Source organism: Tachypleus tridentatus, chromosome 6 (assembly GCF_004210375.1).
Source record: "Tachypleus tridentatus isolate NWPU-2018 chromosome 6, ASM421037v1, whole genome shotgun sequence".
Lineage (NCBI taxonomy): Eukaryota > Metazoa > Arthropoda > Merostomata > Xiphosura > Limulidae > Tachypleus > Tachypleus tridentatus.
This window is the reverse complement of record NC_134830.1, coordinates 109,740,041-109,765,464: the sequence shown is the minus strand read 5'-3', so window position 1 is coordinate 109,765,464 and position 25,424 is coordinate 109,740,041. Positions and strand designations below refer to the sequence as shown.

General features: G+C 30.3%; 1 protein-coding gene across 3 annotated transcripts in view; it reads left to right on the top strand.

Annotated features, from left to right (window-relative positions):
• LOC143253289 (haloacid dehalogenase-like hydrolase domain-containing 5) overlaps nucleotides 1-19,884 on the top strand; it is a 28,505-nt gene extending 8,621 nt beyond the window's left edge. Inside the window, exons 2-10 of one of the 3 annotated variants that reach the window (XM_076506910.1) lie at nucleotides 3,356-3,613; nucleotides 3,854-3,966; nucleotides 7,736-7,826; nucleotides 8,859-8,895; nucleotides 9,725-9,899; nucleotides 11,996-12,041; nucleotides 12,640-12,782; nucleotides 16,088-16,271; nucleotides 17,840-19,884. In XM_076506910.1, coding sequence (XP_076363025.1) covers nucleotides 3,356-3,613; nucleotides 3,854-3,966; nucleotides 7,736-7,826; nucleotides 8,859-8,895; nucleotides 9,725-9,899; nucleotides 11,996-12,041; nucleotides 12,640-12,782; nucleotides 16,088-16,271; nucleotides 17,840-18,037 — 1,245 coding nt within the window. In that variant the 3' untranslated portion in view covers nucleotides 18,038-19,884. The remainder of the gene's footprint in view (nucleotides 1-3,355; nucleotides 3,614-3,853; nucleotides 3,967-7,735; nucleotides 7,827-8,858; nucleotides 8,896-9,724; nucleotides 9,900-11,995; nucleotides 12,042-12,639; nucleotides 12,783-16,087; nucleotides 16,272-17,839) is intronic. The other 2 variants (XM_076506911.1, XM_076506912.1) reach the window with 2 other exon arrangements.
• Nucleotides 19,885-25,424: the final 5,540 nt, after the last annotated feature.

Genomic DNA, 25,424 nt, shown 5'->3' with positions numbered 1-25,424 from the left:
TACGAAGCGCACGCCTTAACGCGCTAGGCCATGCCAGGCCCACCACAAAGAAAGAGGTAACTGACCGGAAGCTGACCACATGTTTGAAAGGGGTTGTGTAACTGTGTCGAAATGTAGAGGGCGGTATTAGATGTTTGAATATATAGTTTTATTTATTTTATTATATTAATATAGGTATAAAGGCGTTCCTTTATATTGGAATAGAGTATTGTTTGGTCGCTACACTCAGTAAACGATAAGCCTGGGTAGCTATAATTATTAATCGGAAACTACAGAATCTGACCAGGAAAGTTTATAGATTTCGAACATTAAAAACCGTTCAACTTCAGTGAATTAACATCGGACGTTACTGTTTCTACAAGGATATTAAATATCTTCAGTGATGTCGAGAAAACTCACTTGTAGAGAAATATATATGCAAAAACGGCTCGTTTGGGTTGAGAAAATATTTTACGTAGAAGAGCGAGCAACGTTTCGACCTTCGTGGGTAAAAATTCAGCTTCTAAGCGGCGTGGGCCCGGCATGCCCAGGTGAGTTAAGGCGTTTGACTCGTAATCTGAGGGTCGCGGGTTCGAATCCTAGTCGTACCAAACATGTTCGCCCTTTTAACTGTGGGGTCGTTATAATGTGACGGTCAATCCCACTATTCATTGGTAAGAGTGGCCCAAGAGTTGGCGGTGGGTGGTGATGACTAGCTGCCTTTCCTCTAGTCTTACACTGCTAAATTAGGGACGTCTAGCGCAGACAGCCCTCGAGTAGCTTTGCGCAATATTCAAAAAACAAAGATTCTAAGCGGCGTGAGACTAGCAAGAGAAAGACAGCTAGCTAGCTTAAGCGAGGTGTAACATTATCAACTGAGAATTAATTTGTTCGTCATGGACCTGGACCTTTGACAAAATATTCAGCTCTAGACCAAATAGAAGACTCAGTATAATTTAAGTTTATAAAATTATTGTAAATGAACCAGTATTTGTAATAACTATTATTATAACTTTTATTGTTGTTTGTATATTAAAATATATTTGTATTAAGAAAGAAAATTGTGTGTATTAATCTTGTTGGCAAATATCATAAATTTGATAAATGTTAACATTTAATTATAACTTTTAAAATTTACAATTATTTGAAACAGTAGTACGTAACACAAATAATTTAAGTTTTATATTTGATCTGGAACTGAATATTTTATTGACGGTTCACAATGAGTGAATTAATTCTAAGTTGATATTGTTACACTTCGCTTAGAAGCTAGCTATTCTTGGCTGGTCTTGTGGCTTTTTCAAGCTGACTTTTTCTCGCAAAGTTACCTAATGTTCTCGTGGAAATACTAACGTACAAAGTTAAATAGTTTGTAATGTTCGATGTCTATAGATGTTCCTCGTCATATATCTGTAGTTTATCACAGTTATAGCTCTCAAGGTTTATTGTACACTATCTATAGTAAACCAACGATACTAAACTGTCTCTCCATATTGCGATGATTACCTTTTATAAGCTTTAAGGCAAGATTCTCGAAAGGTTAATTGGCAGTAATACTAGTATTTTACAAACACACACAGAATATTGTTGATTCTTACGATCGTGAATTTTCTACAAATTTTGAGAATAGGCGGGACTTTCGCAATACACATTTAACAATATAAGTTACATGCATTTCTAAATATATGTTAAACAAACACAAATATAGATACCATAATAAATATAAGATAATAAATCCGGTTAATAAAACTTTGGTTTCAAATGATGCTTGTGATAAGCTGATAAAGATCTTTGTGGAAAATGACATATAGCTGAACTTGGCACAAAAATCGTTGGAAAAATATGCTTTTTATATCTAGAAAATAATAGCGTTGAGTAATTGAGAACTGTTTAAAACATCCTTGTGGTATAATAATTAACAAAGTTCGTGGTACAAATTTATCACATTAGTTTGTGTGTTTGTTGCTAAGCCTAAAGCTAGCATAATGGGCTATCTGACACTTTACAACCGAATTTTGTTTTGTTTTGAAAACCAATTAGGGTTTACTGAGATTATACAGTACATTTTGGTATTTTTATTACGTGTTGACACGAATAAAAAATGTTCCCAAATTATTAAGCGTTTGTTTGTTATTCAAATATTTAGCCAGCTTGTATGTTTTTGCTCAGATGCAAATAGTTGTTCTGAAAGTAACGTAGAAAATACATGCGTATTTGCCCGGATATAATGTGCATCAAATTTTGAAAAGTTAAGTTCAATGTTATTTTTTATACACACCAGTTGTACAAAAATGTATTGGGTAATTTTTAAATACAGCAAAGAATTATCGATGTGTTAAACAGTTTTGGAAATATTTCATTTAATTTTTTTTACGTATTAATTATATAAAATATGTTAAGTAGTTTATTCGAGGTAATATAGAAAGCTAATCGTTCGTCCTCCAGTGGCTCAGCGGTATGTCTGCGGACTTACAACTCTAAAAACCGGGTTTCGATACCCGTGGTGGGCAGAGCACAGATAGCCTATTGTGTAGCTTTGTGCTTAATTCAAAAACAAACAAAGCTAATTGTTCATCTTCACGTAAATCTTTGTCATCTTTATAATTGCTGCTACCATTGGATTTACTTGAACCTTTATCTTAACTTCTTGAGATTCCTAGACTGTCATCATTTGTACCATTCATTGCATTGGATTTGCAACATTTTTCGAAACCTTTAATGCTTTTTGGTGGTAGTTTCTGGTAAGATACCTATCAAAATTGAATTTTCACGAATATAATGCACAGTTAATTTTTGAGAGGTATTTTGAGGAAAAAAGTTCGTGTTAATTTCGGGTAAATAAAGTGTTTGAACATCTACTGTATTGTGTAATTCACTAACTATGGAAAATAAATTAAGGCATGGAAAAGTGATATCGTCAAACATCAACAACAAAAACGTTGCTACACACACTTAAAAAAAAAAAACTTGTTGAAATATTTTTTGCCCGTAGGCGTGTTCCTTTGTATTACTTGGTAAAATTAATGCCAAAACCATTCCGTTTAACAACGATAAATCAAATTAATTATTTAGAAACGTTTGCTACAACCATGTGTAAGTTGTAGGCTTAATTTTATAAATAAACTTTGCAACACAAACATCACAACTTGACATGGGCCTAACTTCAAATACAACGTTTCAATATAAAATGTGAGATGTAAGCTCATTGTAACTGGAATTAATAAAAAAATAAATATATACTTACCTAATAAATTAATAACAGAATAGATTGTATGTATTTGCTCTGATTTTTATTCAGTAAATGAAGCACAATGGTGTTCTTTATTCAGTCTCATAAAGTTTAGTATGAATTTATATACTTTATTTTATATTCCAGACTAGAAATATAATTCATACAGCAACTAAATCACATCCTTCACTAGAATCCAAATATCAAGCTCAGTTTGGACTGCTCTTTGACATTGATGGAGTCATTGTCCGAGGAAGAAAAATTCTTCCTCATGCTGTTGAAACTTTTCAGAAACTTGTTGATACCAATGGAAACTTCAGAGTACCAACAGTTTTTGTTACCAATGCTGGAAACATGATGCGTCATAAAAAAGCTCAACAGTTGACTGATTGGCTGAGAGTTGAGGTAATTAGGTTTTAGTTTTTTGGCTTTATCACAGCCATTATTTTAACATATGCTGCAGTGTATGATTGTTCAATTGTAGTATTTCAATTAAAATAGATTTTTTAAATGATCATTTTATTGTTCAGTTATTTATGTATGAACTAGACTTTTTCCAAACAAATTGTCTCTATGTAATTTTAAGTTTAATAATGTACAACTCAGTAAATAAGCTTAAAAACCTATGCCTTTTTTTTTCCCCAGGTTAATGAACAACAAGTTGTCATGTCGCACAGTCCTCTGAGGATGTTCCGTCAATTTCATGAGAAACATTGCTTGATTTCTGGTCAAGGCCCTATTGTAGACATTGCTAAAGGGTAACCATATATTTTAATAGTGTGTTCTAATTCTCTCAGGAAACAAGATAACCTTAGTAACAGACAAGTTTTAACTGAGTGTAGTATGAAAACTATTGATACAGAGAATAATTAACACACACTTTAATGTCAAACATATTTGTGGTGATCATTGAATGTATGGTAAAGTATCAATATAAACTGTAATCAGTGATACTTTGGAAATGCAAAACTGAAGTGTAGAAGCTATAAACTTCATGTTGCATTTTTATCTGTCATACTTTTAAACTTAATTTTTTTTTTTCCAAATTAGTGAAACATTGGCTTTACTACATGATAATTTTTATATTACTTGTTTTTATTGTATAATAACAAGAAAGTTTGTATTGGACTATTATTTATCATTACATTGTTCTTTATTTAACACACAGCTAAAATTTTATGGAGAGGCTTTTATTTACTATTTGCAAATGTAAAATTACTCAATACAAACCAGTAATCTGTGATGACAAGAAAACCCACTTGTAGAGAAAAATATACATGTAAAAACATAACCCCTTTCAAACATGTGGTCAGCTATCGGTCAGTTACCTCTTTCTTTCTTTGTGAACTTGAAGATGACCGAAGAAGGTTGAAACGTTGTTCACTCCTCTACATAAAAAATTTTCTCAACCCATGCCAGCCATTTTTACATATATTTTTCAATACAAACCAACCTTTCATTCATTTTTTATTTATCATGTTTAACTGTTTTATCTACCCTGCAGCACTGAATATACCAAAAGTATATTTGGTTTTTGAAGGTTTTTGAAAACTAAACTGTGTTCAGTAAGGAAGTTTGAAATGTTATCATATCAAAGTTGTCAAAAAGAAACTTCATAATTATTTATCGCTTTACATTCTGTGTTGCTTCTGCTGACTTATGAAGTGTTTATTCTCTTTTTTATTTATCAAGAAGGCTTAAATGTATTAATATACAAACTAATAAATTTCCAGTTAATTTCGGCTAAAGGTGAAAGAGCTTTTAGTAAAACTAAACTAATGATACTTCAACTTACTATGATGGGTGAAGTCTTGATTAACTCTTTGCTGATTATAGCTTGCAAACAAAACTTGTCATGAAACATTGGTTTCAAGATTTTTTCTTCCATTTTTAATTGAGTAAAATTTTAAAAAAGTTGTAATTGAGCAAAGATTTAGAGTCAATTTGCATGTGTCACAATTTGTAGCTGTATGAATTTGTGATTACAATTTTCAGTCAAGGCCCTATTGTAGGCCTTCAACGACACAGAGGTATGTTTGCAGACTCGCACTGCTAGAAACTGGGTTTCGATACCCATGGTAAGCAGAGCACAGATACCCCATAGTGTAGCTTGTGCTTAATTTAAAACAAACCAAACCCTATTGCAGACAAATTGTAATATAGTTTGTCCTAACTCTGTCAAAATAAGAGGTAACCCCAGTAACAGACATGTCCAGATTGTTTCTAGTATGAAAACTGTTGATTGTGATTATAACTTTCATTGTTTTACATTGGTTAATATAATTTTTATTTATAAGTTTATGAGTTTCAACTAGTGTTTTAGTCATTTATGCATTACTTTTCATTAGATAAAATGTTTATTTTCAATTAGTAAAATCTGTGGTTCAACACTACTTTGTGATGTCACTGTTTGTTAAGTAAGTAATTTTAGCAAAGAGAAAAGCTTAACATTGAACAATGTAGTGTAGGGCTTCATATTTAAAATTGATCTAGACCTACATGCTTATTGCCTGTTTTGACATCTTCATCTGCGTACTTTTTGATGAATTTGTTATAAATACAGAAAGCCAGTAAAGATAATACTATGGACACTCTAAGTAGTTAGTTTTTCTTTCTATTGTTACTGTTTATGAAGACATAAACTTAAGTCTACTTATTTAACATACTTGATTTATCTTAAGTGACTGATATAAATAGCATTACAACTAATATTTTGTGTTGTATCCCCATCTAACTTGATAAATTCTGATATAAAACAAGATACTTAATAGGATTTCAGTAGGGAAGCAAATAAAAAAAATCCAATAGGAAATTTGGACTATACCCCATTTACTTCTTTAAAAATCCAGTTGAAACTTAATTGGACCCAACAGAAATCCCAACAGATCCTCGCAAGAAAACAATTGAAGCCTTATTTGATCAGATAATAACTTCTTCAGATTCCTGCAATAATCAAATTGATATGTAAATGGATCCTATAGAATTTCATTAAAAATAAAATTGGTTGCTTAAAATAAATTAATTAGAATTGATTTGAAATCAATTTAAAGGTAGCTAGTTTCCTGTAAGAACCTTATCAGGTTTTTGAAAGTATAGATTGAAAGGTAATTGGTGCTAATAATGTTAGAAATGATGTTAATGTACAAATAGCTGTCAATATTTGAAGTTTGAATGTGCTAATTAAGGAATTGTATTAAAATTGCATGGAGTTAATAACTTTCAATGAGTTCTGATGGTCCTAAATAAATATCATTGCAGATATATTAAGAATAAGAAGTAAAATGATGTAAACTAACTAAAAATGTTATTAAAACATTTTTATGAAAAGAAGCTACAGGTCAATAAAAAATGTCATAAATTAAGTAATATGAAAGTGTAAAATAATCTAGATGACAAAAATACAAGAAAATGAGCTAAACCAAAGCTGATATGCCTAACAAATACAGTTTTAACACTAAACAAAAGCTATTAATAAGAACAATTCACAGTAAGGAGCACTGCATTTAAATTTATCTAATAGAACAAGTTTTTTTTCTGTTTTGAAAGGTTTAGATACATGACTCCATTTATAAATTTGTGAATATGTTAAAATTAATGTAGAATGTATTCAAGTTGACTTCCAACACATTTTAAAAAGGAAATACATGAGTCAATAAAATGACTGTGTTGGAAAGACAATGTGTTTCATATGAAAGATTTAAAATTGCTTAATTTAATTTTTCTGCTTAAAATAAATCACCCTCTGGTTTTTTCAATATTTTTGTTATTGCATATTAATTAATGATGTTTCAGAATCACATTGGTTTTAAAACAATCATGCCATGATTATAATCAAATGTAGAATCATATTAAAATCATTTGGAAAATATATTTTTTAATTCAAATTTGTTTGGGTTCTATTTCTTATTAGATTCTATTTTCCAATTGGATATATTTGTATGGGTGTGCAACAGGTAAAAAGCAAATGAAATGAATTATGCATTCTTCTTATTCAAAACTTGTAAAAGCAAGTAAAGACTTTTGTAATGTAAACAAAGTATGGTGTTGCAGCATTGTTTGTGTTGGATGACTTATCTTGTCATTAGAAAAGAAAAAAAAAGTAATATAAATAAACATATGTAACTATATAGGATTTCATTAGCATTATCCAGAAGAACTTAAGAAGGTGTAGGTGTAAAGGTTTCTTCATTATATCATTAGTCTGTTTTTTGTTTTCATAACATTTTGATGATAGTGATCACAGTTCACACATTATATAAACAACAAGGATTGATAAAGAATAACATGAAAAATTATCGGTTGTATAAATGTGGCAGAGTTTTGTTTGCACAATGTAAAACTATTTCAAAAGAAACTAACTCTTTACATTTGCTTGTTCAAATGCTATTAAAGTTTAGTAACTGATAATGTATAACAAAATTCTGGGGAAACATGTTACATTTTTCTAGGAAATTAATAATATTATACCACTACATAATTTTATTAATTTTTTCTTAGTAATGAATGTTTTGAATAATCCTTTTCCAGCTTGGGATTTACCAAAGTGACTACTGTTGATCAGCTGAGAAACAGCTTTCCTACCCTAGATGCTGTTGATCATAAAAGAAGGAACCATGTAGTAAGTTACAGCTCTGTTTTATAAATAATTGTAGTTTGCCAGTATTGCAGCTTACCAGTTTATTTTTTGGTTTTAAGATGATAAAATTTTTTTCAGATATATTTTACATTAAATATTATTATACATCATTGTACTGAAACCTAACATGAGCTCTATCAAATATCATTTGTGGAAGTTAGAAAATTTTCAAACATTGTTGAGCTTCATAAAGTCAAACTAGAAGAAATTATTTAATGTTTTAATCTGTAAGTTAAAGGTTGCCAAAACTTTTCTTGTTAAGTTAGTTAGGTCAGGTTAGAGATTGTATTGTTGTGGTACAAAATATAGATAGAAATGGATGTTGTTAATGTTTATCGAGAACGTGAAATGTAAGGAATTATTTTATTTTGTTTGTGAAAATGTTTAGTATTATTATTTTATACAGTAACAAATATTATTTTCAGTGTTTAATAGAATTTCTTTAATATAATGAGAAATTCCTGTCTAATAAGGTTTAAGTCATTGTTCATCTAATTAAGGTAAAATATATGTACATGGGTATTTAAAGAACTAAACATGATATATGTAGTTTTTCCTTAACCCCATAAGTTTCCATCATTTTGTTTCCAACAATTAGGAGCTAACACATTGTTAGAAAGTGTTCTGTTGCTACATGTAAAAAGTATCTGCTGTTTCTGAATAATTTTTTTTCATTTAATTTCATTTAAGTGATTTTAAAATAGTCCTTGTGCTATTTGCTGTTTGCTTATACAATTATTTGATGTGATTCTTAGCATTTGTGTGCTCGTCCCCCAGTGGCAAGTCTTAAAACTTATAATGCGAAACTTTAAGTTTTAGTGTTTATGATCAGAGCTTTGTGCTGTTTAGCTTTCTGCTTAACAGCAAGCAAGGTGTATGTATTTTGAAGTATAAAACCAATGTACTAAAATTCCTTTGAACTGCATGCCACACTTACAGCAAAATATTTTTGGATACATGTATTGAAATTTAAAAAATGCTCATTTTTACATTAAAAATTTTTCCTTCTTTTAGCCTTGTGCATTTGAACGATACTTCCCTAGAATAGAAGGTAAATTTCTGTTTTGTTTTTTCATGCTAATATACTATAAACTGTTTCTTCCTTGTATGGTAAATACATATTCTCATTTGGTAACTGAATCACACAATTATGAATTGCAACAGTTGAAGAATGTAATTTGAGTGCTGCAGTGAAAATATTTAACCAAATTTATTTACAGCAAAAATCTTAAGTATATTAAGTTTTCAAAAAAAATGATACCAAATTCTTCAGTAATTTTATTTATTTATTTTTGTTGATGGAGTTATATTGCAGACAAGTATCTACTCATCAGTTTCTCATTGTAGAATCTTGTATACTTTAAACAATAGGAGATTAGTAATGTTTTATAATATTTTTATATCACAAAGGTAAAGGGATGACAGGTAACAAGTGTCTTTATTTTAACTGTGTTAAAATCTGTAAATGTCTGATGTACACAGCAAAATATAAATTTGCTTAACAAAACTTTATTTCTGAGCCAGTGATACACTGAAAATATCTTATTTGTTAAGAAAGTAATTTGTTTGTGAAGGATTCATTGAGGTACCTTTTATAAATTTCTTCTTTGTTTTGTGATTCTACACCTAATCTTAAACAGTATATTAATTTATTTGTGAACTTTGTCCACCTTGCTGAAATGAGAACAAGAGTGTATGCACTCTTAGATTGAAGTGTGAATGAATTTTTTATTCCTTCTGTGAATTGTACTAATGTAAAGAAAGTAAGAGTGCTATGACAGTAAGATGGAATGATATTGTAAATGATGACTGGACAAATTTTATTGGTGGATCTATTTATGTGGAATATATTAATGTGTCAGTGTAAACATTTTTTAAAGCTGTTGTCTTATTTGGAGAACCTGTAAGGTGGGAAACAAGTCTTCAGCTGATTTTGGATGTACTGATGTCCAATGGCTTACCTTGTGAAACTCTTCCAACTGCTCCATACCCTCATCTTCCATTACTGGCATGTAACATGGACCTGCAATGGATGGCTGAAGCATGCATGCCTAGGTTATGTAATGGATTTCGTGTTTGATATTTATAATATCCTGGCTAATTGTAACATGTAAATTAATTTTTTACAAACATAAATTCACCAAAACTTCAGAACTTGGAATTAGATAAAAATTCTCTCATTATATTAAACATAACAGAAAACATTTCACATTATCTTTTGAATTTGGTATATTTAAGTAAGGACAGGTTCAATTAGTTAGTGTCTGAAATTATGTACATTATGGAGAAAATTCAAGACACCTTTTTAAATTTGTATTAAACTTGAAGAGATCTATGAAAATAAAGCATGCAGAGCTTGGTGTAGTTAGTATCCAAATATCTTTGGTTTATATTTAACAAGGGTTCATGTTTAGAAAGACAAATTTTGGTACAGTTATTTTTAGGTTTTTTATATAGATGTAGCCAAGTCGTTATTTTCTTAATGTATTAGGTTACCTTACAGTAATTTGAAGTAACTGCTAACCATATGCAGTTGTTTATGTTGCCTGAACTTGGTATAGATAGTTCTTAATACTTAAGTTTGCATGAAAGTAGTTTTATGAAAGTTGTTGTTTGGTACTGCTTATAAAGAAATGAGAAAATGGTGGCATAGTGATTTTAAAATGCTCTATTTCACGTCGAAGGAGATTATTAATTACGTTTCAGATGCTTTTGTTTTTGTAAAAGTATTTGATGCATTTAGATTTGACTGCTCTTGTTATGTATATGAAAAAAAAATATCTTGACAACATTTTATTCATAACAGGAAGTAATTCACTGCCTAAACATTGCTTCCTATGAGAGTATTCAACTATAAATTAATGTATTGTGTTTTTTGAGCTTACAGCTGTTCTTGCTGAGAGTAATGGTTATGAAGTGTTGTATGTAGTAATAGTTATGGAACATTGTATGTAGAATTGGTTATTAAATGTGACATAGTAATAGCATACGTGAGATATAATATCATAATGTGACTAACAGTATTTTATACCATACCATTTATTTTATTAGCCATGTGAGGGTTATAAGTAAAAAGAGTATATAACAGGTATTTTACATTAATCTATCCTTAAAATCCATAACGTGCCTGTGAAGAATAATATTATTTAAGATATTATCAGTTATATTGTGATATTTTGTCACACACATCTTATTGCTATGTTTCATGTTTTACCACTAGCTTGATAGAATTAGTTTTCAGCATTGATATTTTATATAAAGTGAATGTTTTTACATATTTCCTTCCAAAATACTTCAGTTAAACGTAATTATTTATTCCATCTAATTTCTTATCAATCCTATGGAATAGAATTATATGTGAAGGTAATGGTTTTATCTGATGTAACCAAGTGTGCATGTACACTTGTGGTTTCATTGGTTCAACACTGTTAGTTACAATTTAAGACAATGGGATAAAACTAAGAAAGAGTGGTCAGAAAATGACTAGATACAGCTTCCTGTCCTTTATGGAATACACATGTTGCTCAATATGCCAAAATGTTAAGATTATCTCTCCCTCTCTTTTTTTTTTTATATTTTTAGGTTGTTATGTCAGACTAAACCATGTGTATTGTCCTGACTTGCTATCAAATAAAATGTTATTCAATATACCTAAAAGCTTCATGCATAAACTAATCAAATTAAGTTGCATGGTCAAATGTAGCTCAGTTAAGTATCACTACAAAACTCATCCAACTATCTTTGGTTTTATGAAAACTTGACAGAGAATATGATAAAAAAAAAACACTTATAAGACAATAGAGATTTTAATAAAATAATAGCACATTTGTCTCTTGAATCTTAGATAGCTTCAGTTACAAACACTTTAGGCAAAATTTTCCAATTAATTGTCCTAATGTTAGGCTATGTTTGTAATTACTCATATAAAAATGTGCAGCTGTCAAATTCTTGTTAGGTATTTTTGGAACAACAGTGTGACAAATTCCTTAAGTATTATTTGTGAGGAAAATGTGTTTTTTAATCATTTTGTTTTGCGTTTATTTTTAATAACAAGCTGATTATGTAAAAATAGAGAATTATGAACATGTTTACTACAAACTTGCCAAGCTGGTTAGTATGAGGCACAAAAATAAATCATATTTTTGTTACAGGTTTGGGCATGGAGCATTCCTTGTTTGTCTGGAAAACCTTTATAAGGTAAGAAAACTGACTTTCAAAAAATTGTTTATATGAATGCATATCATTCTGGATCTTTCTATCTACATGTTTTCATTCAGTTTAATTATTTTTAAGAATATTGATTAATTATTAGGTGACTGGTGTGGGGTTTATTAATGCTACTGATCTGATCTTGCTATTTATCAAACTGTGATGAAAAATTAGAAATAGAAAGGGTTTAATTCCAGTATTGATGATGTTTTGTTCTACTTACATGTAAAAAGTATAAGTCAGATGTCTTATCTTAAATCTCCAATAATTTTCTTCATGCATGAGAATTAACTGATGAATATGTAATAAAGTTTAAATCATGTAGAATGTGATACCTAAAATATGCATACTGGCATTATAATCATGTTTTTGTAGGGTTATCTTTTAGTTGAAAAATTTTAATTTCTATTATCATATTTAATGATAATGAATTAATTATATAATACTTCAGTTTTTCATATAAAAATATATCTGAAAAAGATAATTTGTAATTAGCAATTAAGAAAAATACAATAGTAAGAAAAAGGCAAGTATGTAATCTACATGAAATATGGTGAATGAAACCAAAATATATCTTTGGTTTTAGAAAGTGACTGGTAAGGACATGATCTATACAGCATTAGTGGGTAAACCAAGTGAGTTAACATACCTTCATGCTGAACACTGTGTACTTCAAGAAGCTAGGAAGATGTCCTTAACTGAACCTATTAAAACATTATATGCCATAGGGTAAGTTGATATTATTTTTAAGCTAAGAGTTGTGTTAATTTTTGAAGAAGGAATTAAGCCAAAATTATACTTTTCTGTATTATTACAAACTAGCTGAAAACAATTGTTGCTACGTAAGTAAGTTTAAAATAGTATATTAACAATAAAAGTTGCTAGTTAAATGAAAATAAAGATTGTTTAGTGTTTGAATTATTCAAATCCTTAGTTTGGTTCAAATTCAAACAAGTGATATTGTCTTTCTCATAATAACTGCTCTTTTTCATTGTTTCCATAGCAACATATATGAATGCTATATATGAATTACCTAAATCTGCATAGTTCTAGTCTTTATCGTGCTTTATGAGAATTTGTGCAATGAATACCAGAACTGAAATAAAGAATTTCAGTTACTTAAGCAGTTTTGCTTAATGTCTATAGTTCTTTTGTCCAGTTTTTGTAGTTCATTGTATTTATTAGAATGTGAAGTACACTTCAACACCTTACAAAATTTTTCACCAAGCTTTGTTAGATTTTAGTTAAGATATGGTCATTGTATATCACCTTGACTTTTCATTTGTGAAATCTCTCTCATATTCTTTTTATAAGGTTTATATTAAAGCAGATGTGAGTACATAATCTATATATATCACACTTCCATCCTTTGAAGGTGTGTAAAACAACAATTTTTCATTAATATACACACATCTATTGTCTGCTAACAGAATCGTTAATCTTATCATTAACATATATACACACATGAATAAATTCTATGCAGACTTAACATTTTTTTGGTAAGCTTTGGTTAACATTTAATATAGAATATAGCATTATAGGCCTGTTTAGTTATAGATCATTAACTATATATCTACTAACACATGATATCTTTAACTTCACACACAAAAGTGAGGTATGCAGGATCAGAATGTTGCATGTGAAAAACCAAACAGGAGGCCTAGCCTATGAAATAAAATTATGCTTTCTGTCATAAAATGAACTATGTGAAAAGAGTTTACAGTCCCAGGCTGTAAACTTGGACACAAATGCGTTTTGGCGAGAAATCTGATGTTTTTCTCCGTTTTCAAAGTGCACAACTTGTATTGTCATTTTGGTCTGACAATCAATGCCTTAACACGTGTAACATCACATACTCTGAGCTTGTAACGTTATTACAAATATTTCTCTTTAAAATAAAAAAATATCCCTTTTGCGTTTCTCGTTTTGAAGAGTATAGATTATCTTGTCTTGTCATTTTGTCCGCCATCTAAACAAGCATACAAGAATTCTTGTTTACAAATTGATTTTCTTAAATTTAGGAGTATTATATTTTACTGTGAAATTAAACAGACTTTATAAAAACAATATAGTTCTGTGTATATTTTGTACTTAAAAATTGGGAAGCTGCAATATCATTTTATTATGACTAAAACCATCATAAAGATCACAAATTTACAATTTTGCATAACTTATGATAGGCAGCTGTAGTACAGTACACTTACAGATTTTTATATCCATAATTACATAGATAGGCAGCTGTAGTGCAATATACTGAGAGATTTATATCTATAATTATACTATATACTTACAGGTAATTTATTTCCATTGGAGCTGCTGAGATAGATTTTTGTTGCTAAAGCATAGAACTATTAAATATTTTAATTCATTTTTAATGGGGTGGTGAGCATTTTCTGTTTAATGAAGTTTAATAAAAGTGCTTTTTCGATCTATATTTTTCTTCATTTAATTTTTTCATTGTAAAATTAGAGTGGCAAGTGAATGACTTTTGTTTATGGGAATAAATAACAACTTGCATTTAAGAAAAGGGAAGTATGATTAGAATGATACTTAGATTTCCCATCAATGCAACAGTATAGGAACTATAAAATAAGAAAGTCATGTGCAAGCCATACACCTCTATTAAACAATACCATTTAAATGTGCCAACTTGTACAATTTTCAAAACTTTGATATGCAAGAACACTCTAAAACGTATATACATACATAAAAAAGAAAAACAACATTATAATAAGACTAAAATCTAATATTATTCTTCAATTATCAATCCTTTTTGTTATCTTTAAGTCATAATGGATAATAACAGTAGTCACAGCACCCAAATTGTATCAGAATCTTGTCTGATAGATGGAATATCCCTAACATATTTGGGTGCTGTAACCACAGACCTTTATCCATTATGACTTTAGGATAACAATGCAAACTGATAATGGAAGAATAACTTTGAATTTTGGTCTCATTATAATGTTGTTTTTGTTTTGTAATAATTTCATTATTATTTTAATTAACTGTGGACAATTAAGGTATTTTATAGTATTAGATGTTCTTGTTATATAATAGAAGGTTGTTAATATCAATACCAAGGATCACAGGTTCGAATCATCATCACACGAAACATGCTCGCCCTTTTGGCAGTGGGGGCATTATAAAATGACAGTCAATCCCACTATTCGTTGGTAAAAGAGTAGCCCAAGAGTTGGCACTGGGTGGTAATGACTAGCTGCATTCCCTCTAGCCTTACACTGCTAAATTAGGGACAAGTAGTGCAGATAGCCCTCAAATAACTTTGCATAGTTTTCAAAATAAACCAAACCAAATCTATCAATGATTCCTTTAAATGCAAAATCGTTGCATTATTTTGTCAATGCACATTACACACAATTGTATCAAGCACAAAAATGACTTTTAATTTTGGCTTCCACTTAGTTTCTGCTGGTAAAAAGATGGAGAGGACTATGCTTCTTGTCGATGTTAATGGTACAAGCACACTCATATAGCCATGGACTAATTCACAGTAGAAGGCTTTACTGTTTAGATGGCCCCACTGTATATTAATTTTATTTTTCAGTTTTCAACAATTTTGTTTCTTATTACTTCATATGTCACATTATGGCCTCCCTCAAATAATAAAGTGTCACATCAGTTGCAACTAGTTTTGGAGCCATAAAATGTAACACTGGCTATTTATTTTTTATATCTAGGTGAGAAAACTGTTGTAAGTACTTTAGTAAACTTGTCAACAAACTTAGGCTTTCCAGTATGTTAATATGGGGAAGAGGGAGTTAGAGAGAGAGTTAAATTGTAGATTAGGTGCAAAATTATTATTTTAAATGATTAAGCACCACATATTTTATGATTAATATAAAGGATGTGACTTAAAATGTTATTTTTAATTCAACAGTTCAATGTTCCAAGCAATTGCTTATCTTACTTTTGCATAAAGGCAACACTGCACTTGATTTTCTCATATATTGGCAACATTTTTAGTCTATTACTGTTAACTTATATAAAGTGTTTGTTTTTTTTTCTTATAGTGACAATGTCAATACAGATATATTTGGGGCAAACCTCTACAACAACTATGTACAGAAACGCACTCAATTAAAAAGGAAAGAAAACGAAGAGGTTGTCGCACATGTGAGAGTTCGAGCTGGAATGAGAAGAGAGACGGGACTTTCTCGAATGGGAATCGTACAAGATGCAGCTTTTAACTTAGAAGTGGGTTCTAAATGTTTTGACTATAAATATTTTATAATTACTGATCTTTGTTTCTCACCTAAATAATTTTTTATGATAATATTACCACATCTGTCAGAATCAGCAAGATAAGTTGGCTTATATTTTATGATGTTGTATGTTTTCTGTGAAAGTTTCTGTGACTTAATGTGACAGTATAACCATGACACAGTGTTTGGTATGAATTTTTATATAATTTAATATTTAATGGAAGAATGTACGTATGTTTACCAAGTATATAGTACACATTTTTCATATCATTAAGAATTCTGGTTATTTATAAGTATTAAAATGAATCTAATTTTAAAAGACTGTGTGTTTAGAATTAAGATTGAAATTTGAACATTTGATCCTTATCAGTCAATCAGGTGATACTTTTGCTAGTAGAATCAATACATTAAAAACAGTTAGACTTTTCAAAAATTTAAGATCTTTTTTATACTTTATGAAAAGTATATTTTGCTACTTGCACGTTTATGAAACAGTTTTGTTTATAATTGGCATTTGTCTCAAATGTGTCAAAAACTTTACTCAAAATATGACTTAAAAATCTTTTCATTTTTAATGAGTACATTAGTATTAAAGGTTTTTATTGATAATAATTGGATAAAAATGTAAGTACATCAGATATCATTAATTTAAAACAATATTTTACATTACTCTTAGTGATAAAAACAACAAAAAACAAGTTGTATGTAAAGGACAATGGTTAGAGTACCCAATGAAAAATAATAACAATGATACTTGTGAAAATTGATATCACCATTGGATTGTTCTGAATCAGTTATTCATCATTAACTGTTGCTATTGAGAAATTTAGCTCAAGCAAAACTCGAACCTTGTGATAACCTGATCTGAGAAAAAATGGAAATATTTTAATTCAACATTTTGGAACCATGGAAATTAAATATTGGTTTAGTATTTATCATACAAATGTAACTTCATTGACAAAATGTGATATGATACACTTGAGTTTCATAATTAAAAATAATTTCTGATCAAAGCAAGTTAGCTATCTAAATAGGTGATATCTATAAATAATCTCAGCAAAGATAAGTGTTTATGGTATTGTTTGTTGATCAGATCAATAAGTATTAGACAAATAAAAGGTATAAAATTCTATTTGTCATAAGAATATACTTATTATTTCATTTTTAAACACTACATTCTTAATCTAGCCCCTTAGGGATTTCATTAATTAGAAAAGTGTATAATAGCTGTATTCTAATCACACTATATTTGTCATATCTGATTATCGATGATGTGTTTTGCTCAATCTAGAGCTCTTCATGCCAGCTAGGATACAATAAACACAGCAGTGGTTGGAACACAATTTTTATAAAGGCCCTTTGATATAATATCAGTTATTATGGTGTGCATTCCTAGTACTAATGTCTTTTGACAAATATAACTAATGACTTTGCATTCATTCCATAACTAATAGTTATGTCAAATTATGTTTGATTTTTTTAATGTAAAAATGTATAAGAGCTTAAATCATAGTAGTAGTAAAACTCTTTACCATTAAACTTTTTTTCCCCATCACACAGGTTGTTGAAGGTGTAACCTCTTGTAAGTCTGTCCTTGTCCATACAGGTGTTTATAACCAAAATGTTGACAAAGGAGATTACGATCATTCCCCACGAGATTTCCTCCAAGCTGAAGTTGCTCAGAAAGAACCTACATATAAAGTAGAAAATGTTCTTAGTGCTGTTAACCTGATTTTCAATGAGGAAAATTTTACATGATGTATATTTTCCTACTGATCAAGCCAAAAGTTTCTGAAGTTTTTTTTCTTCATCATCATATGTTAAGAGTAGCTATTTCTTTCAAACTGTGGTTTATAACCTCATTCAACAAAATGTTAATCCAAATACATCTCCACTTTTTTCCCCTTATTTTAAATGTAATTATAAACGTATTATAATTCTTGAATGTGCTGGTTAAAAGCAATAATATCTAACATTCAAAGGTAGGTAGACTTATCAACAAGACTTAGACATTTTGAAAATATACTGTGTCATGATCTTGTATCATGTCTTGTGTAAGCTGTTTCTGTCTTAATACAAGTGCACTGTATAGTCTGATATGTTTTGTATTAATACGAACAGTTCACTTAAGACGTGCTTATATCTAAATGGCATATAGGAGGTTAGTACTATTTTGTATTACGTCCACTTAAACTATATAACAGATTAAAAGTTTTGTACATGGTTTTATTTGTTTAACCTGAAAGCTAAACTTTGTTTTACAGTTGTATACTTTAGAGATGTGATCGAACACTTTGTAATTATCTTTATATTTTACGAAGAGCTTGAACTATTCTGCTTATATCAACCACAATGCTCTTCTACAAAAAAAATCTATTGATTTAGTATGATTAACCCATTATTAAAATATACAATAATCCTTCGAGAGATTATTAAACTGAAGTAATATTTTGTTACTATAGATATGACAAGTAATGCATTCATTTGTACATTTCTTTGTTTGTTCAATAAATGAGTAAAAAATGGTAATTCATGTATCATCTAAAAAATCAAACATATATGATCTATATATAATGTTATTTCTCCAGATATATTCTAATAATGAACCAGGATATCCATAAATTAAAAAACTAAACAGTCTTTATTGAGGTCACTAAATTGATCATGTTTTCTGATTCCTGTTAAAGCACATTACTTTCTGCTTTTCCACTTGTAACTAAAAGATGTCACTTTTATATCATTTTTTAGAACATAGTAATCACTCCATTTTAATTCATTTAAATGTAGAATCACTTAGTTAGTGTTTATTTTCCTTAAGATAAAATAACTTAATATTTTAGTCAAATATTGATGATTCTATAGTGGTAAATATTAATAAAAACTTTAAAGTATGCATCACCTAAATAAATAGTAAAGTATAATGTGACATCCTCAACCCAAGCACCTGTTTTCTTATTTCAACAACTAGTTGCTTTATGACATTACTGCCTATTCCTTCTCTGTGTCAGCAACATATGATGTTCCATCACTGTCCATCATCAGCTTGCTCTCCTCATCCAGTTCTGTCCATAACAAATAGTATGTAAATCTATGACTAGATGGTGTTTCAACTGATATTTTTACTCAAACGGACATTATTAGTTTCTGTGTAATCAATCAAATGAAGAAAGGTGAGGATTAATATAACTAGTTATGCTTTATTACCTCCTCAAATGTTATACATTTCAAAATAATAGTTCTTTATCTCTGAGTAATAATATGTATTTTAAATCTATAAATTGGGACCATTCACACATTCAATTAATGGAATTGTATGTTACGAATGATGCAAGATCTATATATTGTATTTACTATGTATGCAATATTTTTCGTGATTAGGAAAAAGTATAAATTTGAACTTATTTAGAAATATTTGACTGGTTCTATGAATTATTTTATACTATGTAATAGTTATTGTTCAAAAGTATACCATGTAACTATTGTTTTAGAATAAAATTTCAGTGAGAAATGTTTATGTTGATTTGTTGAAATTTTGTACTTCTTCTGAGCTTGGATATGGTCAGTTCTTTGTATCTTTTTAAATAAAAGTTTGATTCTTATGAAAATTTCACAATGAGTTTTTAGCTGAAGTGAATAGTAGTGTTTTCAAAATTATTCTGTAATTTTAGAACACAAGATTAAGTTTTGTTATTACTTTTATGTACACAATTCAAATATTGCAGTAACTGTGTTTCACAAGAGTTACTTTTGACAGAATAACACTTAATTTTTCACACTATATTTATGTGGAAATATAGAAGCCTATGAGTAATTCGAATATGTATGTTGGAATAAAAAAATTATAAATCAAACTAGGTTGAACTTGCAAATATGTTATTTTTAGATACAGTCTGTGAATAGCTAGACTGGGTGTGCAAAAACATTAAATCTGAAAGCTATATTTATGAGTTTGTTTTTCCTTGAATTTGACCAATTCTGACACACAATAAGACATAATACACAAAAAATATGCTTATCAAAACAGAAACAATTTCTCTTTTGCTAACTATCTAGCAAAACGAGAGCAACTGATTTAAACAATGCACTAATTAATAATGCTTTAAAACAAGAGTTAACCTACTTTCTAAGACAAAGAAAGCATAGAAATATACATAAACACTCTTTCTCTAGACATACATTTATACATGTGAATCAACAAAGGGGTGTCAGGCTTTTCAAAACATCATATTACCACAGCGAACAATCATTGTCAATAACGTATATCTTACGTTTCAGTAGTTCCTTCTAATGGGATACATTGGTGTCTTTAGTGACCCTCCTGGTGTCATGAACAACTATGGTGAGAGAATTGTAATACTTCTTTCTTTACTAATATTATATATTAAAATCAACCTAAATTGTGAATAATTGTCTAGTTACTGAGGGACAGTGTAGTTTGAGGTACCTTATTTCATCTTCTCTGTTTCAACTGCACCTTGTCTTAAAACATTAAAAACTAACAATACAAGTTTAATTCTCAGTAAAAAAAATTGGTATAACTGTCACCCCAGTAAAATCATGTGCTTTATACCACTGTAAACAAAAATTTTGCCACTTTACAAACTACAGATTTAAAAGACGAATCAATTAAACATAACAAAATTAAACACTTTAACAATGATTTCCTATAATCTTTAAGGGAGGATAAATAATGCAATACTACATAAAAAAACAAACAAACCAAAAAACCTTTAACAATGATAAACATAAAAACTAACATACATAAAACAAAACAAAATTCTTTAATGATAAAATATACAATAAAATCTAATCTGTTAATATTAAAACATTAAGCAAAAAGCCTTTAGTAATGTGTCAAAAACCTATGATAACCCTTTAATAATAATAAAAGAAAATCTCCATAATCATTAAATAAACCCTTTGGAAATGACATGAAGAGATATCTATGAAATATTAATAACAATACTTGATAAAATTTAAAACATCCTTCTACTTAAAAATAAAGCAAATGCTTTAAAAATTAAAACATAAGATAAACCCTTTCTAGAAAGTGACATAAAATTAACCTTTCACGTTAATAAAACAACCAAAGTAACCATTTTTCTAAAAGAAACATGCATACATCCGTATAAAACCTTTTACAAATGGCACAAAAATATACACATGTATAAGAATGTTCTATTAAGGTATGTATGTACACAAAACTAACTATATAGCAAAGTTAAAAATATATACAAATAAATTCATATTATAAGAACTTAAAAAAATCTGGATCTACTCACTTAAGATGCTTTATAGCAGATCTTCCAATGTAGCTCTGGACTTTTGCTGTGTTGTGGTGGTATACAGGATGAATCCTTGAGCTATTGCAAAAGTTTTATGAGTTTACACTAGATCCTTTTGCAATTAATGTACTTCCTATTTCCAGATGTAATGGAAGGTCTCGGTGTTTGAGCAGTTTTCTTCACAATTCTACAGTACATTTGGCAGCTGCCTGCTCTTGACAGTGGCACTTCAGAATGATTTTATTGTAAGCCAATCCTTAAGCTGGGAAGGGAATGGAGCTTCAATTGTACTGTTCACAATCCTGTGTATTTTGCAGATTTGATCATTACATTGAAAGTAGATACTACTGGTTTCCTGATTGCTATTTTCCCTGGAGTATTGACCAGTCCTGAATGAACTTCTTTCATGGAACTGTTGATGGATTGTAATTCCTAAAAAAGTGCTGCCAGGTCAATGGATTTGGTGATACTTCATAAGGTGCACAAAACAGATGTCAGTGTCTTTTCCCAATGAAGTGCTCTCCAATATTTTGTCTTTACTTTTGTTTTGGTATAAATAGTAGCATTCAACTCTATGAACTTTTAATCAGATATGAGATTCACTGGCTGGAGATCTGGTAGGTTTGGTGTCATTGTTCTGGGTAGACCGTCAATTGGCAGTTTGACTTGCAGAACTGTGACAATTGGAGACTTCAACAGCTATGAAAATTTAAGGTTAAGGCCAGAGCTTGCATGTTGTAGCAACACATCTTCATTCATGGGCCATCCCATGGTGAAGGCGAGATTAGTTGATAGAGCTGGATGCTCCATCATGTCACTGAATATTTTAACCTATTTACTGTGTCTGGTACATGTATGGCCTCTATGTTTTTTTTCTGTTTATTGTGGCTGGTACACATATGGATTCTTGCTTTTAAAATTTGTGTACAAGGTGTTGGATCATGAATTTTTCATGATAATGTTCTCCATTAACATTCTGCTATATGCTGTCATACAGTAAATCAATTGTTTCCACCTTCTATACATCAGTTTACTTCAAGATGTTAGCCCCTTGTGATTTTGATATCCATGATGGGCAGATCACAGATAGCCCATTGTATAGCTTTATGTTTAATTCCAGTCAGTTAATCAAGATGTCAGATGGGCCTGTACAACAACATCTGGCTGCTGCAGTGGCAAGTTCCATTACAGCTGGAAAAATCTTCAATATTGTCTTATTTGATGAAAGGAATTTGCAATATCTGTTTCTGATCTACTTCAAATGGATTTTTGGATTAGAGAATATTTTTGTATTATCCGTTTGATTTATACAAGTATTACATAGTTATAGCGACTGATTATAGAATGTTTAGAACCATTCATCTATTGACAACAAATGATTAACACCACGAAATAATTAAATGCATATTATGTTCATGAACATTTAGGACAAGTCTACTGCCGGAAGAATTTGTCTCCCAATGGGGCAGCTGTAAGTCTATAGAGTTACAGCGCTAAAACCAGTGTTTCGATTCCCATCGATGGACACAGCAGATAGCCCTATGTGGATTTGCTTTAAGAAAAATACAAACATGCACAGTTGTAATTTTATACGTGAAAAACCTATGATTGTCTTTAAGAAATAATGAGATAGCGATAAGTGTGATAAAATATCCATGCACACACATATAGAAAATATATGAGAACTACTTGACAATAAGTCTGCATACAATAAAATGACCATATGTATGTAGTGAATATCAGATGTGTAGATTTAAAAAGACTAATTTTGGATATGAAAATTCATCACACATAAGTAGTAAAAATGGAAAGTAAGAGAACAATATGAAATACTGTGCCAGTCCCTTACGATTACAACGTGAAGTAACCGTGATGTTCTATTATAAAGAATTAGAGAATGACAATATTTATTTTGTGTACTTTTGTTGTTTTTTAATTGTTTCAACAGTTTCTGAATTTTTGGATGTTTTTTGCTTCGTGCACCAATAGATGGTATAACAGCATCGTGAACGGTTTGTACTCTAGTTAGCACATAATATTTTAGCTATTCTTCACTGAATTTAAATCATATTTTAACAAGCCCTGCCTGGCCAGGTGGTTAAGGCACTCGACTCGTAATTTGATGGTTGCGGCTTCGCATCCCCGTCACACCAAACACGTTCACCCTTTCAGTCGTTGGGATGTTATAATTTTACAGTCAATTCCACTAATCGTTGGTAAAAGAGTAGCCCAAGAGTTGACGGTGGGTGGTGATGACTAGTTGCATTTCTTCTAGTCTCACGGTGCTAAATTAGAGACGGGTAGCGCAGATAGCCCTCGTGTAGCTTTGCGCGAAATTCAAAACAAACCAAATCATTCTAACCAAAATTTATGTGTTGCACACACCAATGGACGTACATACTACAGTCTGGTAAATAATCACAGTAGCTGAAAAATGCAAATTGATTCAAGCACGTAATTCTGAGAAAAACTTCTGCTAAAATAAAGCAGAATTTTATGTGTTGTTAAAAGATAAACTCAGTGTTGTTTGATATTAAGCACAATGCTACAAAATGGCTATCTGCGCTTGGGCTACCACGGGTATTGAAACCCGGCTTCTAGTGGTGTAAGTCCACAGAGATATCGCGGGCGAAGAAAGATAGAATCAAACTGGAACAAAGTCAGCTTGTGAAGACCGACAAGATGGTTATAGGTACCAACAGAAAAAATAAGTATTTTCTTGTGCTGTACGACATTACTTGATTCAAAGGTATAAAGTTTCTGTTTTGTAACATGTGTTAAGTTGCTTGCTGATCATCACCATGGCAGTTTAAATCAACAGAAAAGTCGCATACTCTTGTATTTGCCGGTGAGCTAGGTAACTGTACAGGCGATACGACTCCCCAAATACATTCTTTTATATGAAAACTCTGGTGGAGCAATTCAATTGTAACTAACAACGATACACGAGAAATAGGCGATTTTCCAGTTGAGAGAGCAGACACAACCATTGTATGTCAATGTACATACAATTATATTTATTTGTCTTTAGACATTAGTTGTGGAATTTGTACATTTATTTATTCATGGAATGTGTACAAAACTTCAACATGTAGTCGAAATGTAATTTTACGAATCATGGTCCTCTTATGAAACATGAACTCTTGACATTTTCCCACGGTTATTGACCTTTTGACGTTATTGCTCTTTCTTTTTCTGTTTTGGCTTACATCTGCATAGTGGTTACAGTTTTCAATTCTTGTCTTGACCGTCGATCAACTCTGTAGTAATTGAATTTGTGTGAACTCTGGTTTCATATTAGAGCTCTATCAATTATCATGTAAGACGTCATATGTATGCACAGTCCAGCATCGAGTTAGATGATCTATCTCAAATGCCTTTGAACATTAAGTATTTGGAATGTGGGAAGTTGCCAGCCCTATCACCGTTGGAAGTTGACTGATCACTACACATATCCATTTTCTGTATAATAATGCCAACAATCGGCGAACTGAATCGGTAGTTTGGCTCTAAACAATTTCAGTATATCACATATATCATCCTCTAGTGACCTGGAAGGAAATGATTGTAGCTGAAGAAGATGCTGTTAATAAACTGTCATAGAAGACGCAGTCATCACGGAACTAATACTATGCCGTTTGTTCAGTATAGGGATGCCCAGAGAGGCACAAATACAGAAATGAGATATGGGCTCGTTTTCACCAAGAACATAGTTTGAGAAATACGAACACATGTATGTCGAGTTTCCAAGTAGGAGAGTAATAGAGAAGGTTCCATGTACCAATACGAAATATCCTCGTTTAGCAAGGAAAACAAAATCAGCTATGGATGCCAAAAACAAGTGAAAAGCTGTTACGTTA